At 41.8% G+C, this 17,845-nt stretch overlaps 1 protein-coding gene across 1 annotated transcript in view; it reads right to left on the bottom strand.

Annotated features, from left to right (window-relative positions):
- Positions 1-17,845, bottom strand: part of dph6 (diphthamine biosynthesis 6) — a 58,856-nt gene that overhangs the window by 21,905 nt on the left and 19,106 nt on the right. The window contains exons 6-12 of the mRNA XM_008279862.1: positions 10,281-10,342; positions 9,648-9,742; positions 9,421-9,514; positions 7,447-7,597; positions 6,876-7,001; positions 5,100-5,229; positions 4,770-4,944 (exon numbers count right to left, since the gene is read on the bottom strand). Of these exons, the coding sequence (XP_008278084.1) occupies positions 4,770-4,944; positions 5,100-5,229; positions 6,876-7,001; positions 7,447-7,597; positions 9,421-9,514; positions 9,648-9,742; positions 10,281-10,342 (833 nt within the window). The remainder of the gene's footprint in view (positions 1-4,769; positions 4,945-5,099; positions 5,230-6,875; positions 7,002-7,446; positions 7,598-9,420; positions 9,515-9,647; positions 9,743-10,280; positions 10,343-17,845) is intronic.

Genomic DNA, 17,845 nt, shown 5'->3' with positions numbered 1-17,845 from the left:
AAAAAAAAAAAAAGCAAAACAAATCTGTGTTAACATCCTCCGCTGCAACTAGGAGCAAGTAACTACACGTGCTAAAGAACACCGCCGCTTTGAGTAGCCTTCAATCTCATGACTGCTCAAATCGCTGAGCCTTCAAGACCTCATTTTTCATCGACTCAATTACTCGACAACTGTTCCCCTCCTGGCCCCACCCCTTCCTCCCTGCCTCATCTCCCCTCCTCCTTAGTTGGAAGTGATCATTTGTTCTTTTATTAAAGTTGATAACATCCCTTGCATTGTCTGAGTGTGCACGCCGGAGAGCCGCCCCTACTGTTCTAGCCTCCAGCGTTTCGTATTATTGGTGCATTATTTCACGCATGCCCTCCTCTTTTATCAAGCGCTTTTGAAGTAATGTTAATAGACTAGAAAATTGAGACATTTATGAAGTATGGGCCATGTTTATGAAAAAATCCATAAAGTATGACAGGAGAGAGGTGAGATAAAAGCAAGGTTTTAATAGATTATGGCAAACAGGGGAGAGGCGTCAGATGCTGACAGGCACCTCCTCCGAGATCCCTCATATTTTATGGGATTAATTTTGTTGTATTAGAAATGAAGTTAAATGTCCTAATTAATCTGTTCGTGCTGCATGAATACCTCCCCGAACGCAGATGCATGCACACACACAGTTTTTTGGCTAATTACTCTTCTGTGGTAATTGAGGTAGCTGTAGTCTCTAGATGTAGGCTGAGGAAGTTTGGGGGAAGTCGGGGAGGGGGAGATTTGATGTGGTGGGGTTGCTGAATTTTGCATGTTGGCTCTTTTACTGTGGTGAAATATTCAGAGTGAGAACAAACCATAAAACTTTTTTTTTTTTTTTTGCTTGCTTTTCTATTGGACAATGCTGTAATATATAGTATGTTTGGTTTAAAACACTGATGGAGACTGACAGGATAAAACGGGTTTTCTTTGGGATGCTCTTGTGAGCCACAAGTCACACCAGAAAGTCTATGTTTAATTCAGAGTTTGGAAATCTTTATCACATTTCATTCCCATCTCGCTAACCTTATGTTTCCTGTAATTCTTTTTTCAATTATGTTAAAACTGACCTAAAACAACATTTGCTACTGCACCCTGTTTACTACTTGACACAAGCCAACGTGAAACTTCTACCTATGCTTTTCTTTGAGCCATTCTCTCTTCAGTCCAACATCATGGGTGGTCCAAACTCACCATGACGGCGCCTGACCTCCTAACTCTTCATCAAAAGGGCCAGACAAAGTTCAGACCATTGTTTTTAGACATTTAGACTCTTGTAAGAAGATTATTCAAATTCTACCGCCTGCCTCAACACACCCCTCCCTTTGATGCTAATTGGCAGCGTCAGCTCCACTTCCCTCCTGATGCCTCACAGTCCACTTTGACAATTTCCAAAATCCAATGCAAATCCTATCGTGGGCTTGTGCAAGACAATCTTCCGCAATATTGACTGTCACTCACAATTAGGGGAACGAGGCAAGGGGGTTAGCGCTCACCAGCAACCTGAGGCTAGCGCAGTCAGCTCCCCAAACACGCCCCGCAGAATCTGATCAGTGAGTATAATTTCCCGGCAAATATCCCAGGGGTGAGCCACTTACCTTAACAGGAAAGAGGAGATGTTTAACAACCATTCAACTGATAGTCTTTCTATTCAGACCTGGTTTGGCTATTGTGTTTGCCTCTGTAAATCTGGCTCCAAAGGGAATGTGACCGAACAGGCAGCATTAATTTAAATACACGTGGAAGAAACATCCAGCAGTTTCAGAGCCCTGTTGCTAACTTTGACTTTAGCTAATTTAATCCATCTTGGAACTAATAAGTGCAATCTTTTGTTAGTACATTTTCATGTAAAAACGTGGAACATTTTTGGCTACAAAAAACTCACACACACATACACAGATGTAGGTTTTTTTTTGTCCTGCTATTATGTTAATGCAACAGAATTGTTTAAAAGCTCCTTCTAAGAAACAACCGACAGAAACTGCAGCAATAACTTTTATTTCTTTTAAAAGCATGCCATTACTTGGCTTTCGTTGTAATGAGAGCATTTGTTTTAATGTTTTGCGACGAAAATGGATGTCTGAGCACATCCTTTGTTTTTAATAAAATGATTGCTGTAATAAAAGTGACATTTCTCTTATCTTAATTAGATTATGCAAATTGTTTACAAACAAATGACAGCTACATTTGCATTAGATCTGATAAATAAGACAGCAAAACAAAACAATTAGTGACAAGAACTTTGATAGTACCACGCAGACAGATGATTTGATATGATTGTACTATAAGACATATTACTGTTATTGCAACCTCTAAACGCACGTCAATCAGGTAAAGAACAAAATGAACCAGAGTGGAAACAAAACATAAATTAAAATTCCTGTTTTCGTCTTTATAGCTTACGGCTTTCGCCTAAACTGACGCCATATTATATATCAATATACAATACACCAAGAGGCCCCCAGCTTTGACATTATAAAGGTTAACTAATTCTTTAAATCAAGTCAGATCTGAATCTGTCAGCTCGCCAGGCCAAGTCGACATTCAGTCAGCTTGCCATTTCCGAGAGCTGAAGCTGAGAGACATGACAAGCCAAGCAGACAGATGAATACATGGATGGAGTTTGAAGGTCCAGCATCCATCACATGCCAATCTGTTACGCTGTTCCTCTATACCTCCACCACTACCAGCCCTTGATGTGGAGTCCTTCTGTACTTAAGTCCTGCAGGGCCAGACTGCCATGATCTGTCAGTAGCCATGTGCTGTCCTTCAAAAAACCAATGGACACTTGTCAAAAGGATAAACAGGTCCCAATATAGCTGGACATTGATCAGCTTTTTAGCCCTGTTTGACTGCACTACATCCAGATGGTTAGCATTACTGTGTTCTGTCAGAGGAAGGAACAATAAAGTAAACACTTACCCAGAATTGCTCAACAAAGGCTGCTAAATTTTAATTTTATTCATCCATTAAAGGATCAACTCACTGCCTCTTTAAAGCCATCATCATCACTAAAACCTTTCTGCTGCACAGATCTGACTACATTCTCTGGAAATAATCAAGTTCACAAATTCCTGCTTTAGACATTTCAAGTTCAGCCGTGCTTTCAACTCTCTCGTATAGCTGGATCCTTCTGTTACTTACTAATTCAGTTCCATAGACAGTAAATGGCAAGGGCTTTAGGTTACTTGGCCTCAGACAACAGCTTTTCTGTCTCTGTTGTTGCCAGAGCCCTGTCGCCATGGTGTCACACAGCAACAGTCACCAAGGAAAATTGCCATTAAGAGTCAACGTGTGACTGGTGAGAGGAGGGGTGGGACTGCATGCTTGCTCACAGCGAGGGGCTAATTGTATCAATATGTAAAACTCTGTCGCCGTGCTGAAGAGTTGTTAATACATTTTTGATCAAATTAAGTCATTGTAGCGTGGAGGAGGAGCAGACACATTGAGCGACCACGCAGGGGTCGTATGAAGAGCCGCGCACAGCTCTGAGCAGGCAAACTCCTCTCATTGTTTTCTCAAATTGCTTTGGATATGAATGATCATTAGAGGAATGAGGGATTAGATTGCTTTCCAGAGGCAATCGCACATGCACACAGCTGACTTCAATTTCATGTCTCAATGAGACTCCATTGAGGAAATCAAACACTGCTGGCATGTTAAAAGCAAACCTGACTCTGTAGGTTACATCTCAGCAATCCAAACTGAACTTCAGTGACACACTGGTGAGATATGCCGTCAAGCTCTGAACGAATGGCTAATCCACACATGTTCTCACTCATAGACGGATTTGGCTGCAGGATCAAGGACAGTGTGGAGGAGATGGACACTATCCTTGTTGACAGTACCTTGACAAGTGTAATCCTATATAATACACACTGGGTAAACACAACACCAAGCCAACCGTGCAACCACGGCCCACACTTCCTCTGCTCTGCTTTTGAATTCTGCATTCTTTCTGGGTTTGAAACAATATGAAAGAAGTTGGACTTGTAGCTTTACAAACAAGTGCAATAGTGGATGCATGCCGCCCACTATGAAAGGGATACATATTTTCATGTGTACATAAAAGTAGTGGCGAGGACAAACTATTACACAAAACAACAATCATATGCATCTGCACGTGTGCATCTACAAATAAACAGAGACAGAAGAGACGCACGTCCAAGTAGTAATCTGAGACATTTTAACTGCCCTGTCAGAGAATCACCAGCAAAGGATCATCATTCAGCAAACTAATCCTTGATTATCCTTCATTAATCCATTACACACCTTCCTCTAGTGACACAATAATGTTTCTTGTTTTTGGCTGAGTGCCACCAAAAAAAAATGATTATACTGCTCGCAATATTGTTTTCAATCAGTAACCAGTTTATGAGAATAACAGCATGAAATATGAATAGAAAATCATGAAAAAACAGAAAATAATAACAGAGCGCCCCACTTGGGATATTTTTTTGACAAGACAAAATGAGCAGGTGAATTATTGATTAGCCTGTTAACAGAAAATATAGAATTTCTATTTAAAAATACAAAACCAAATGATTTTTCATCACATATAAATGCCAATTATTTCTAAGTTTCCCATGATTATATTTAATAAATTCTGTTCTTTTGACTGCAGCCCACCATGAAATATAAGCCTTACTTAAGCATACACTCTCCTTTGTGGCTGACTCCAAATTTAACCTGTCAGTACGTCTGCCCACCAGTCATCCCCTGTTTCCCTGCTGGGAGTGTTGGAGACTTACCCTGAGGGCCTGGCTGTAGGGGCCGATGTTGGCTGGGGCCCAGTGGGACAAGCTCTGGACATGCAGGGCTTCTCTCTGGCGGAAGCAGCCCTCCTCCGGGGGCTCAGTCCAGTCATGGAGCAGACAGTCCATCTGCAGCAGCTGACCGGCAGGTAGAGGTGCCTGGACACACACTCTACGTGAAAACAAGAGGATATCTGTAGTGAGTACTGTAATAATACCTACTGAAATGGAGAATAAAAAGAAATAAATGCAAGTTTTAAATGTATGACCGGTTAGCATGTTTTCTGAGAGAGAAGAAAAAACCTCTGTATGTGTTTGCACCTTTACCTGGCTGGAGGGTTTGTGTCAAAGTGTTTCTTATAGACTGCATTGAGTGCAACAAAGTCTTCCATGTTCCTCACATACAGGTGAACCAGAATAATGTTCTTCATCTTCCACTCTCTGCTGTCCAACTCCCCTGGAAACAAGCAGTGAATTATAAGTGAGCAGCAGCATAACCTCACCTCATGTTAGCGAATATATGCATTTTTGGTAAAAGCTTTTGTGTGCTACATATAACAAAACTGGCAGAAATTTGGCATTTCTATTAGGGCAAAACTGGCGAGTTTGTGAGCAAAAAGAAGTGCCACCTTTGGACCCATTATAACTTTGCTTTTAAACGGTCAGTAAATTCATGCCACTCGGTCTTTGAGACTAACAGCTTGATTTAGTTCCAAAAAAAAAGAACATTTTCTAGCTGTTTGTACTTTAATGAAATTGCAAGATGCAGCAATTTCCAGTGCAACTCAATATTTCCACTGAACAAAGTCAAAGTTCAGGCTTTTGCTTTTAGGGCTGCATTCAGTTGCGGTTTGGGACGATTTTATTTGAGTTTATCTAATGCTGTCAGGCTTAGAGCTGTGCTACACCTTCATGATAGCCACTTAACTGTTCAAAGTGTTATTTGAATGCTATCACCATAGTATTTAAAAGGTGGATATTTTAGAACTTTGGTCTGACATTGAAATCTATTCCTTTAAAGTGGTAATGGTGGTCCCCTTCTGTAAAGTTCAGTCTAAGACAGTATGTTGTAGGCTTTAGATGCAAACACAGGCACAAGGGCTCAAAGCAAAGCCTTTCTCCCTACAATCATTTGAAAGAGCTTCAAGTTTGTTTTTCCTTTGCCAACACTAGCGTCTCAGACTACTTCGCCCTCATACAAAGAGGTTCTTCATTAAATATTAACTTGTTTAATATTGTCTCTGCACTGTGAAGGCTGTTCAGCCAAGCACCACGATAAACATTAAATATGCTTTTCATCTTTTGCTCCTCTATCTCCATCAAAAAAGAGAGAGAGAAAAAAAAAAGACAGAGATAGACTGTAAAAGCGTGCACTTTTAAACTTCTGCAGGGCAAAAACGATAACCCACCCAACATGCCTGTACTTGGTGTGTGTGTGTGTGTGTGTGTGTGTGTATGTGTGTGTGTGTGTGTGTGTGCATGTTTAAAAAGGCTTGGTTTGGTTTAATTTGAAGTTTTTTTGTCCTTGTTTGGAAGCCAGCTCGCTGTGCCGTGTTTTGTGACGGACGAAGTCTTTGACACGCGGGTTTGCCTGCTGAGCTGCCCGAGCACTTCTGAGTAAGAGAACGACTTCTCAGGCTCTACTGCTTCTCTTGGTGTGTGTGTGTGTTTAGCTAGTACAGCAAGGAGAAAGAAAGACACCCAAGGGACAAAGAAGGTTTCCCCAAGTGTTTCTCTTTATTGTTCTTTAAAGGGCTACAGTAAGGAGTGTAGCACAGTAAGACCCTTAAGAATTTGTTTTACTGAGCTTCTTAAATCACCCCTGGATAAAAGAATTATGTATCATCTTCCCTTGATCATATCAAAGATGTAGGGTTTTTTTGTTTTTTGATAGAAGAAAACATGCTTATTAAAGGTTAGTTCACTCGTGTGTGCTTGTGTGCCATTTGCTTTTGTGATTTTAGAGAGGCAGACAATGATTTTCTAGTTGACCCTTGTGTTTTTCCTGAGAGTGGTGCTACTTAAAAGTTTGTCCACAATGCTGGTACACTATGTTCTTCACTCTCCTGCTCCAAGATCGCTCTTCTTCACACTTGCTCTTACTTTGCAGCTGGATGAAAGCCTCCGATGTCTGGCCCTGGATCCCAGGGTCTTTGCTCTTAAGGCCACTGATGCCAGAGATCCACTGATAGCCTCTAGAGCTTCTTGATGAGCAGGATGGAGGAAAGTCTGCAGGAAGATATACAATAAGGGTTAGCAAGTTTGGATTTCCACAAGCACTTGCAGCCAGCACCAGAAATAGTTTGTCATCCTTTGTTTATGAGGCTTGATCAAAACTTTTAGAACAAACAAAATCAGTATGCATCTTGTGTTTTTTTTCCTCATTTTTGCCTTATTTCATCATCACCGTAGCATACGCTATTTAAGGAGTAATTCATGCATAGGCAGTTTATGTCGGAGGAGAAATGAATTCAGAGACTGTCACAAATACACAGCTAAAATGACAGCTCTTGTCAAACAATCATTCAAAAATACTAGCATCATAATGCTGGCCGCATGACACAGATTCAAGGAGCACAAACCACACAAAGATATCATCTGACACGCGCAGACATAAATACACACTCATGCATGCATGTCAGTATGTGCGTGTCTCACAATAAATGAATCTCACCGTGGCCCTGCTGACAACTAAGGTCACAATTTGATGTAAATTTGTGCTGGTTGTCTTCAGCTTGATCAGCATATTCCACCTCCTCAGTCATCTTGTCAATGGCGTTCTGGCAAGGACAACTACCATGGGGCAAAGCTCTCGCCACCACATCCTGCAATAAAGCACCACAGGGAATACATCAGGCCAAATGCCCACCAAAGAGCACAGAGCCTTTTGCAAAGACAGACAAAACGCCGTATAATTAGCCAACCTTTTTCAAATACCCCACCAAGTGGGCTATGAGTGTCAGTCTTTCATGACAAGGACCCAGACACACATAACTTCAAGGTGAATGAATATGAAACAACATGCTAACATATTCGTGGTTCAGGCGAATAGGGAGTGATGTTTTCTGATACTGTAGATTCAATCATGCTGGCTGTCAGTCAAAACTCATGACTGGATGGGTGAGACATGTTTTGGATTTCACCACTTTTTTTCATCTGTTTACTTATACTTTGCCTCCACACTCTGCTACTTCTTTAAATAACAAATCATTACCATTCTCTCAGGCATACATATTACCTGCCAAATCCTGCTGGGGCGTCACACATTTAAATGCATATTTCATATTTCCTCAACGTCGCCCCTCCTCACCCTGCCTAACACTCATTCACCCCCCTCATCTGCTGTCAACTGCATTAGGCCATATGATAATCAAATTAATTATACTTCATCCCCTCTCTCCTGGCCAGCATGAAAAATAGCTTGACTAGCATTAACGGAGGGCAAATGATGGTGGTCCATCCCCACCCCCTGAGCTCAGTGCGGTTTCCTCTAGTGCTGGTGTCACCGCAGATCTGTCACCCTGACGAGAAGAGCTTCAGAAGGCTGAACCAGGGCAGGTTCTCCCCTGGTTGCCCCCCTGCCCCTCCTCTCGCAGGCCCTGGTTCTCCCTGCTCTTCCTCCGGCAACCTAGGGGGGGCTAGAGGGGCTGTGAGAGCGTGCGTTTGTGTGATGGGGGTGGGAGTGTGGGGAGTGAAAAAAAATATATAGCCGAAGGGAGTGAGGCTGCAGGGTCACGGAGGTTGTGGGATGGGGGTATGTTTTCTGTCCATAACAGTCCCATCCCCCAACCAACATGAGGATATACATGCAGAAGGCTACAAATATGAACACACGCTTTCTTGCACTTGCTCTCGTGCAAATTATTGCGTGATGTGCAAAGAAACACGCGTGCAAATCACACGCTTTTACCCCGGAGACATGTTGATCCCTCAGTGTGACCCTCAAGACAACAGTATAGAACGGACGCTTGCTGTCAGCGCTAGCCATGATCAGAGTAATTAAAAGTAAACATTAATATGTACCAAGGTTCCATCGCAGCTTTCTGACAATAATCAAAGGATTTTAAAGTCGTCTGTTCTTGCAGGGAAAGTAAAATGTTTGCCACTCTTTCCATCTGTGAAGCCCCATTCAGCTGCTAATTTACCAAAAGCCGATTCCTACTCCCTCCCTGCAACCCTTGCTTGTGTCCGCTTAGCCAGCTACCTGAATGCAAAGCGCCTTAATGTGAGCGGACATGTTTATTAAGCTGGGTCTAGTTTCAGGCTGCAGTGAATATTGCAGACGTCAAAGTAGGCCATGTGGGGCTAGAGGAGAGAGAGCGAGGGATGAAGGGAAAGACCAAGAGCAAGAGAGTGTAAGAGAGAGAGAGAGAGAGAGAGAGAGAGAGAGAGAGAGAGAGAGAGAGAGAGAGAGGCCCTCTGGAGGTTGATTTGAACTCTGCCCTGCAGTGCCGTGTTCCTCTCCTCCTCGACAAAGTTATCAGACACCAAAGGGTTTTGTTCTTGTATTTGTTTTGCCCTGAGTAGTTTTAAAGTAATCATCAACCCCAAAGCGACTCAAACTTTTGCTTGTAAAATTATCGATTCAGCATTGAACAGCGCTGAACTTATTTGAGGAAGAAGTAATGCGCATGGAAGTTTGACTCACGCTGTCTTTGTTCTCTGTGTGCATTTCGGTGAAGCGCAGGTAGCCAACTGGAGCAAAGGCATCTGCTGAGTGGATCACTGTCTCTGCTGCATCACTGCACAAACAAACAAGAAACTTTTCTATATGCTCTCGGACAACAATACATCACTTTCCCAACACAGTGCAGTCACACATGAAAAAAAGCACAACTGTGTTCTAAAGCAAATAGTTTGTAATGCTTTACTCACATAACTATCTTCTTCTTGAAGAGAGGACAGTCAAGGGTGAAGGTTTCATATTCACCTCCTTCTCCGCAAATGTGGACTCCATATTTCTGGGAGAGCTACTCAGTGAGAACAAAAGATCTTATTTAAACACTTAATTAAATACACATTGTTTTCTTTCTTTCACTTTTCATTTAGTTTACTAATTTTTACCCCAATCTTGCATACAATGTGCAGTTTAAAAACTATACGAACGAATTAAAATTTATAGAACTAATATTGCCACAACTATAAGATCAAAAATGTGTGATAAAAACCCATTTTTATATGTTGAATATAGTCACTACCAAAGATCACTGTATGGAAAGGGTTGAACCTTTTTACCTTTTGCCAGAAATACCCAAACCAATTTCTACACATAATGTACAAGATTCTGATTAGTATTACTGATTTTTTTTTTCTTATATTAAATCACAGGATTTGCAAAAGGTGAAGCCGATATATGCCACTTTAGTATTAAATTCTGAATTTAAAATAAATTGTTTTATAACCGTCATCAACTTTCAACATCGGCATCAGGCACACATTGAAATTCATGCGAGCACTGAAGTCAAGAGTTTAACAGTGTGACAGAGTATCTACTAGTTTATGTATGACCTGTTTCAAATAGGGCTCCATGTCAGCCAGAGGTTTTCCTAAGTGCTTCTCTGGATCCAGGCCTGGCACCCGCGTGGTGGAAAACACACACGAATATACACAAAGCAACACACAAAGACAGAAAAACACACACAAACACCACAGACAAACGCACGGATAGAGAGAGAGAGAGAAAAGAGAGAGAGGTCTGATCAGGAACGGCGAGCAGTGATTGAAGATGACAGGCAGGGAGGTTTACGGGCAGTCGCACAAACACACACGTAAACCTGCACCCTGGATCTATTTGTTTGACTTTGCAAGTAGTGTACACAGATCTCTCCGGGTAAGGGCAACAGTTTTCAATTGCTGGCCACAGACCCCCTGCACCCCTTTGCCCGTCGCACTCCCCACCACCACCACCTTCGAGTTCCCTTTGAGAACATAAACTCTGGAAAGAGATCTTGTTTATTTGCCTTTTCCCTCCCCTTCCCCCTGAAATGGTTGCATGGAAGTGACTCACAGGCATGGGAGAGAAAAAGAAGAAGGGGAAGAGAAGGGTGGTAGAGAGTTTTGTATGCATGCCCAGTGGTGCCACACTCCTAAAATACAGGCTCAGCGGCCCTGGCTCCCCAGTGGTCCCCAGATGGGAAAACAACAACAAGAAGTAAGGGCAACCAACCAAGAAGGCGTCTAGAAGGAAATAAAACTGCTTTTCACCACATCCACCTTCCCTTTCAATAAGATAACCAAATCTAGGCCACAACCTCGACGGAAAATTAGCACACTGATCAGTCTAGTTTTGGGATTGTGTACACATTAGCAGGAATAAATGGGAGAAACTGGTGAACATGGGTTGTCGAGCACTGGAGGATTTTACTCCTTTGTGACACTAAGTCCTGATTTTGTCTTCTGCACGCCTGTTCCTGAACGCACCGTAGTGAACTCCGTCTCACCCTGTCACTCCTTTCGAGAAGAGAGCGCAGCCTACACTTTCCTACTGCACATTCTTCACTGTTCCGACGAAAAACAAAGGCTCGAGCACCAGGTGCTTTCTACAAAGAATGGAACAATAAAAACATAACAGGACATGGATGTAAAATGCTAAACTTTAGGAAATTCCAAAGTATGTAGCTCCATGCTCTTGCAACCATATTTAGTAAAACACCAGATTGCTATCTGAAAATATGAGGGCCAAATCACTGGGACCACTTCTTGATGGTTACTGGTGGAGACTAATCTTATTCTTCAACATTTTCCATTTGCTCTTTCTGTGGCTGCCTATTAATTGATTGACATAATCATTAACATGTAACTGATGACCTATACGGAGTGATGTGCAGTTGTGACAGCGACGCCAACGCAATGTAAGAAAAAAAGTTGCTGAATTGTCCTAGTAATTTCTCCGAAAATCCAATATAGCTCCATTATTCCTAGACATCACGTGGTCCTGTTCATCGGCACGTTCATGTGTTTAATTAAAGGAACAAAGTTAATCGTAATGTGAGAATGTCTCTTCTCTCATGGCCTGACAACCTCAAAGGTTAATGTGTCATCCGTGGGGGCCCCATGGGGAGCAATGGATGGGAGACGAGTGAGAAGGGAGAGGAGATGTGAAGGAAGGACGTCGCATCCCATCCCGGGTTCATCTTAATCCCAGCTGTGTCTCTCCTCCGGGCCCCGGTGGTCCAGCACTACGGGGGGAGAGAGACGGAGGGCCACGGCAGCGGGAGGGAGGCGGGGAAGGAGGGTAGACGGAGTGTGGAGGCAGAGAGAATGAGCGGGCCCTTATTCTCTTCCCAGGGGATCTGTGGTCTTAATTAGTGTGAGAATATCTAATCTCAACATCCTCTCATCTTAACCCTGCCACAAAGGTAATAAGGAGGGAGGAAAAAAAAAAAAAGCATTAAAATTCAATCCAATTTAAATATCCTCTTTAATTAGTCATGCCTTTTAACAAATTTTAATAATTGGCTCCAAATTGCTGAGGGGATGCCGCGTTTTTTAATATGTTCATTAACTTCCCTGCTCTTAAATAATATATGATACATGATTTGATATTTACAAGGAGGGAAGAGGACGACCGAGGAGGACAGGAGTGAGTGATAAAATGTTACAAAGATGGCATTAATGTGGAGGCATTTCTCCCAAGACCACTTAGCACTTGTATGAGTGTTTTCTTAATTGATGGTCCTGACTGACATAAGGTTACTCAAACTGTTTGGCGATGAGGATGGTGTGGAATGAGCTCGCGCTTGTACAATACATGCTTTGCGAAATCTTTTGAGGAGCCACCGGTGCGAGCCTTCAGCGATCTAACACCACTCATTTACATGATCTTCACATCTCTGTCTTCTCTGAACCTGTTTTACAACTTGACCTAAACCCAATTACCTAACCTCATTATGCCACATTAAACCCAAATAAGCCCACTAGAAGCTGCCATTAGTCTGCCGCCAGAGACAGCAAGACCGCACTTTGGAGAGAGAGGAGCTTCCCTAAGAGAGACTGAGAGGAATGGCTCTCCTTTAAAAGGGCTTTTTACCTCGTATTATCCTATAAAACTCCAATTAAATTCAGTGAACTTTAAAACCAGGGAGTCCAGTAATGAGGGAGAGCATTTTTTAAAAACACTGTCGACATTTAGGAGGTTGAAATTAAGGAGGAAGAAAAGGTTTACCAGGAAACCGAGAGCCATTTAGACAATAAAGTTAGTTTTTCTAATGAGGTTGGAAAAATGGTAAAAACTTCTATTGAAAAAAAAGTAATTCTACGCACCACATTATAACACACAACAGAAGTTAACCATATAGAAAATGGCTGTGAAATCAAATCAATCACGACTTAACGATCACAACTGGCCTTTCCCACCTCGAAGAAGTTGATTCATGTAAACCCACAGCAGTGAGGTCCCTATTTAATTGAAACTGCCTGTGATTTTGCTTACTGAGCCTAATGCCAAATTAAAAGCAGGGAGATTCTAGATACTGTCTGAGCTGAGCTGAGCGCAGTATCGCAGACATCCGCAGGTTGTCTTAAGATCTGGCGTGCCAGCTGACAGCTCGGCTTTAATCCCTGCCTTCAGAGAGAAAAGGCAGAGAAAATTGGATTCATGATGTGTAACATTTTAGCCTTTAAATGGATGAAATAAGCATCTCCTCCCTAGTAGGTGAGCTGCATCAGCCTTTAAACAATGCTCTCAAAGACCCGCGCCAAAACAATAGCTGTTCACTATCACCTAATCTTTGCGAGACAGACAGAGGAATACAGAATGGAAAAGAAGAAAGAAGGGGAGGGAAGTGGCACGATACAAACGATGATAAGATTAAGGTTATATGTGAAATTTGTCAGGCTCTTATCTGAAATTCAGGGTGTGTGAGCAGAATAATGGGCAGCATGAATTGTGTGGCAATCACAACAAGATGAAATCTTTTCACTCCAACAAATCAAAGAGAAGAAACTGGGGCTACTTCCAAGCTAACCAAAGTAACCTATGGAAATAAATTAACCAATTTTTTAGTGTTAGGGGAAATTAAAACTAAGGTCCAATGTGTGGCAAGTGATTTAGAAAAGTAATTTGTGTCCATCATTCTTTAACGATTTAAGAGTGCTTTAGGTGCAAATTAACCACCACACAGATCAAACTGTTCAAAAAAGCTTCAGCTTGACTGAACTAGCAAGGAAAGGTTACAGGCAGTAACTAACACAGCAGGCATATAAAATGACTGTATAGGTATGCACCTTCATGAGTTACTCGTTTATCTATATATTTATGTTGTGCATGCATAAACAATAAGGAGTTGTTGCACAACACGATCAGCATCTTTCTCGATGACCCTGTTTTTTTGTCATCTGTCTACCACATGCCATACAATGAAGGCAGTAAAACACCCCAAAACTGAGTCAATAAGTAAAATTTTTAAAAAGAAGCAACACATAAAGGCAAAATCAGGAAGAAGAAATGCTACTCTGAAGTAAATGAATGATTTATTGATGTTAGAGCTGAAACAATTAGTCTATTATTTGACAAAAAAATGACTAATGATCCATTTTTTGACAGCAAGGGTGCAGGACTCCTACTATAAATAAACATCCATTACATCCAAGCCCTTGTCATATGAGTTAACACAAGGCTGATTAAGCCTATCAGCGCCATCTAAATCTCTGTATTTCACAGTATACTCAAGTTTTAAATCTGGTTTCTGTGGTGACGTTCCCGCACTGGCGCATTTTATGTCAACCGGCAATGATTTGTTTGTCAGTGCTGAAGAGTGGAGTGTAATGGAGACGGAGTAGGCTGCAGAACACCAGGAGAATGATGGAGAGTATGGTGGAAAAATCTGGCAAGGGCTCACAAAAACTTTCTGGTGCTCCAAAAAACAAGAAAGAAAGAAAGTAAGAAAACCCTTGTCATTCGAAGGAAGGATCACAGTGCAAAAAAAAGAAAGCAGTTGGTGGTGAGGCATATGTCATTAGCACCCATCAGCACCTTTGTGTTGTGCAGGTTTAGGTCATTCTAGCTTCTCCGTTGGGAAGGCTGGCTGCATCCCTTTCTACTTTATGATAGGAAACTAATTTTTGTTTGGGTTAACAGGAAAAAAGAACAATTTGATGATATGACCTGAGGATATGTATGTAAAGCAAGTATTACCTAACGGAAGTCCTGACATTACTGAGCCAAAAACCTGACTGTAAGGTAAAACACATGACCACAAGCCAATACTCTGAAGTACTCATCATTTACTGAAAGATCCTTAAAACCATCTTAATCGTAGTGTCTGGGTGCTTTACTGTGGTACAGAAAATGCCTACAACACATAACATGAGCTGATTGACTGAAACAAAAGTGTAACTGGTCCAGGTTAGACACAGCACACTGAACTCCAGGAACAAAGTGTGTCTTGTATTGTATCAGGGATTAACATCTTCTGCTTGGGCTCTAACATTCCTTAACATACATATATATATATTAAATGCCCAGCCTTGCATACTGAAGAGGTTTATTAAATTTTCTCTAATGTCTTTGACCAATAATTATCCTTCAAGGATATATTAAATTATAATAAATGTCCCCAAGTGCTGAGGTGATCAGTGGAAGCAAATATGTGACATAAATTCCCTTCCTCATAGCACCAGGGCCACGTTCGTGTGAAGTGTAAAAGATCATGCAGAGATAAAAGGTTTCTCGGCAGATAGACCTTGATTTCACACATGCCAATTATCTCTGGAGCTGAGGACCAATTAACTGCTGAACCTGTGCCCTGATGCACACCTGCACTAATCAATCAATTAACTAATTACATGCATATTTAATACTAGCTTTTGGAATTGCCAATTACCACGGTTTAGCTCAAGAGATACTGCATTACAAAGAGACAGTTTTGCCAACAAAATATGCATTTCCCGTAGAGAGGAGTGCCTTTTTGGCTAATTAGGAGCATTTTCTGACATTCATAGAGCTGAGACTCAGGTAGTTGAACTTACTTCACTACATGCAATCTGGAAATCTTCAAAGACTAAAATCTTCTTTTCTCTCTTTTGTGGTTTTAGGCTGCCATCAGCACACAAATGAATACTTCTTCAGTATTCACTTAGAGGATCATCCTGCATTTAAACAGATGTCTCTTCACTGCAGTGATTTGTGACCAAGGTAAGAAAGAAAGATTTTTTTTTTCTGATTCATCTATTCACCACTAATTTCTACCTGTCTGATGAAGGAAACTTAATCTTGAATTCCTCTCATTATTAACAGCTCAACAAAAGTCATTTTATACAACCACAAAATATCATAAGCTCCTGTGGCTGTCAGTTCAGATGCTGACTTAACCTTTGCCCTGTGAAAGTGCTTTTTTTCCTCCTCTGCATCAGGTCTGCACAAGTAAATCCCCTCAAATCTCTTTCTCTTGCTCTCCCTCTCTCTCGCACACACAAACACCAAAGGCCACCAGGTACGCCCTTCTGTCACCCAATCTCCCCTAAACAGCACACCTCACTGCTCAGACCTGCTCCCTCCAAAGCTGCAATTATATGAGCGCTGCCTAACATGCCTTGGGCACTTGCACCCTTATTCAATTTTCTCCTTTCTAATTACCACTGCCTTGGGACAGGTGAGAAGTCAGGGCTGATAAGATCTTTTCTTTTTACCTGTAGCCAAAACACACATGCACACATGCTCCCACAAACACCTACAGCGGGAGGCCAAGATACACACTCAAAGGCACCTGGGGTGATTTTCCTTTCTAATTATAATCTTCCAAAAAATGTTGAGAATTTGCTTTTAGACAAAGTTGTGTTTAAGGTAGAAAGCTTGGAGGAGGTAGCAGGGTTAGAGGGTGACTGAGGTCTCTAAGGTGGGGTGTTTTCTTTAAAAGCATATTATTTCAGAATGGTAATTTGGTAGTATGACTGCTCAATTAATATTAAAAGCAGGATTAGGTTGCATTTGGCTGCAAGTATAAAACGATATTTTTTTTTAGCAGTAAACAATGATTAAATTCCCCAGAACAAAAGATCTTAAAAGCAAGGATTCTGACGTCATCTGTCCTCTGATGGACATCTGACAAGTTCTATTATTTATTACTAAAACGTCCTTTATCAGAGCCATTAAAAAAGAGAAATTGCTCCGGCAAATAAAGTACCAAAGATAAATGGCTTGACAAGTGCATTCCATAAGAGGTTATTTGAGCAGCGTTGAAAGATATGCAGAATATCCTGAACGCGCTGCTCTGCTCTGCGGGTCATCAGTCAGCCGTGGACCCCTTTTCGACTGATTGCTACCAAAGGTGACAACAAGCACTTAACAGCACGTAAACAGTGTCTACATGATGATCTATCGCCATGAGTAGTTTGAGAGTAAAAAGAACCATTTGTAGCCATAATTATCATTTATCACTGGCATCACTGTCAAAGGGGATCCGGCTACACTGTCAAGTAGATACAGGTAGGGATCTTAACATCATGTACCCAAGAAAAGAAAAAGAAAACTTTTTTTTTTTGTCTCTCCTGTTATTCAGTAATCTGAGCTTCTTGTCCTCGGGCTCCAAAACAGGCAGGTAGAGAGCAGGTGACACCACATTAACCTCTTTCTTCAGCGCTGAAGTAGTTGAAAAACGTAAATGAGAGACACCAGATTTTAATCTTCGCTTCATGGACCGTGTATTTTGAGCTGTGCAAAAGCAGAGAAAGCACTGTTTCTCACACACAATGGGGACATGCGCCGCTTATTGACAGGTTGCATTAATGTGCAGGGCAATCACCTGTGATTATTTCTCAACTGCCAGCCCCTCCCTCCACCCACCCTCCGAATACCACTGTGCACCTCCCTCACACCTCCTCCCTCTGTGCTTCTTATCTTTTCATATTGTTCTCTGCTTCAATACCTTTGCCGCTGGCACAAGCCTCAACATCACTGCTAAGCCACAGATTAATGATTAGGGCATTACTCTGCTTGTCTCTCTGTTTCTCTCTGGTTACACCTCCCGTCCCCCCCCCGTCCCCCGCCTCATATCCCTCACATATCCAAATTCTGTCCCATTGATCTCCATACATAACATACATAACACTACTTACCCAACATGGCACCTTGAGAG

The sequence above is a fragment of the Stegastes partitus genome, unplaced genomic scaffold (assembly GCF_000690725.1).
Source record: "Stegastes partitus isolate 25-593 unplaced genomic scaffold, Stegastes_partitus-1.0.2 Scaffold173, whole genome shotgun sequence".
In the NCBI taxonomy this organism is placed as follows: domain Eukaryota; kingdom Metazoa; phylum Chordata; class Actinopteri; family Pomacentridae; genus Stegastes; species Stegastes partitus.
This window is presented reverse-complemented; position numbering and strand designations above follow the sequence as displayed.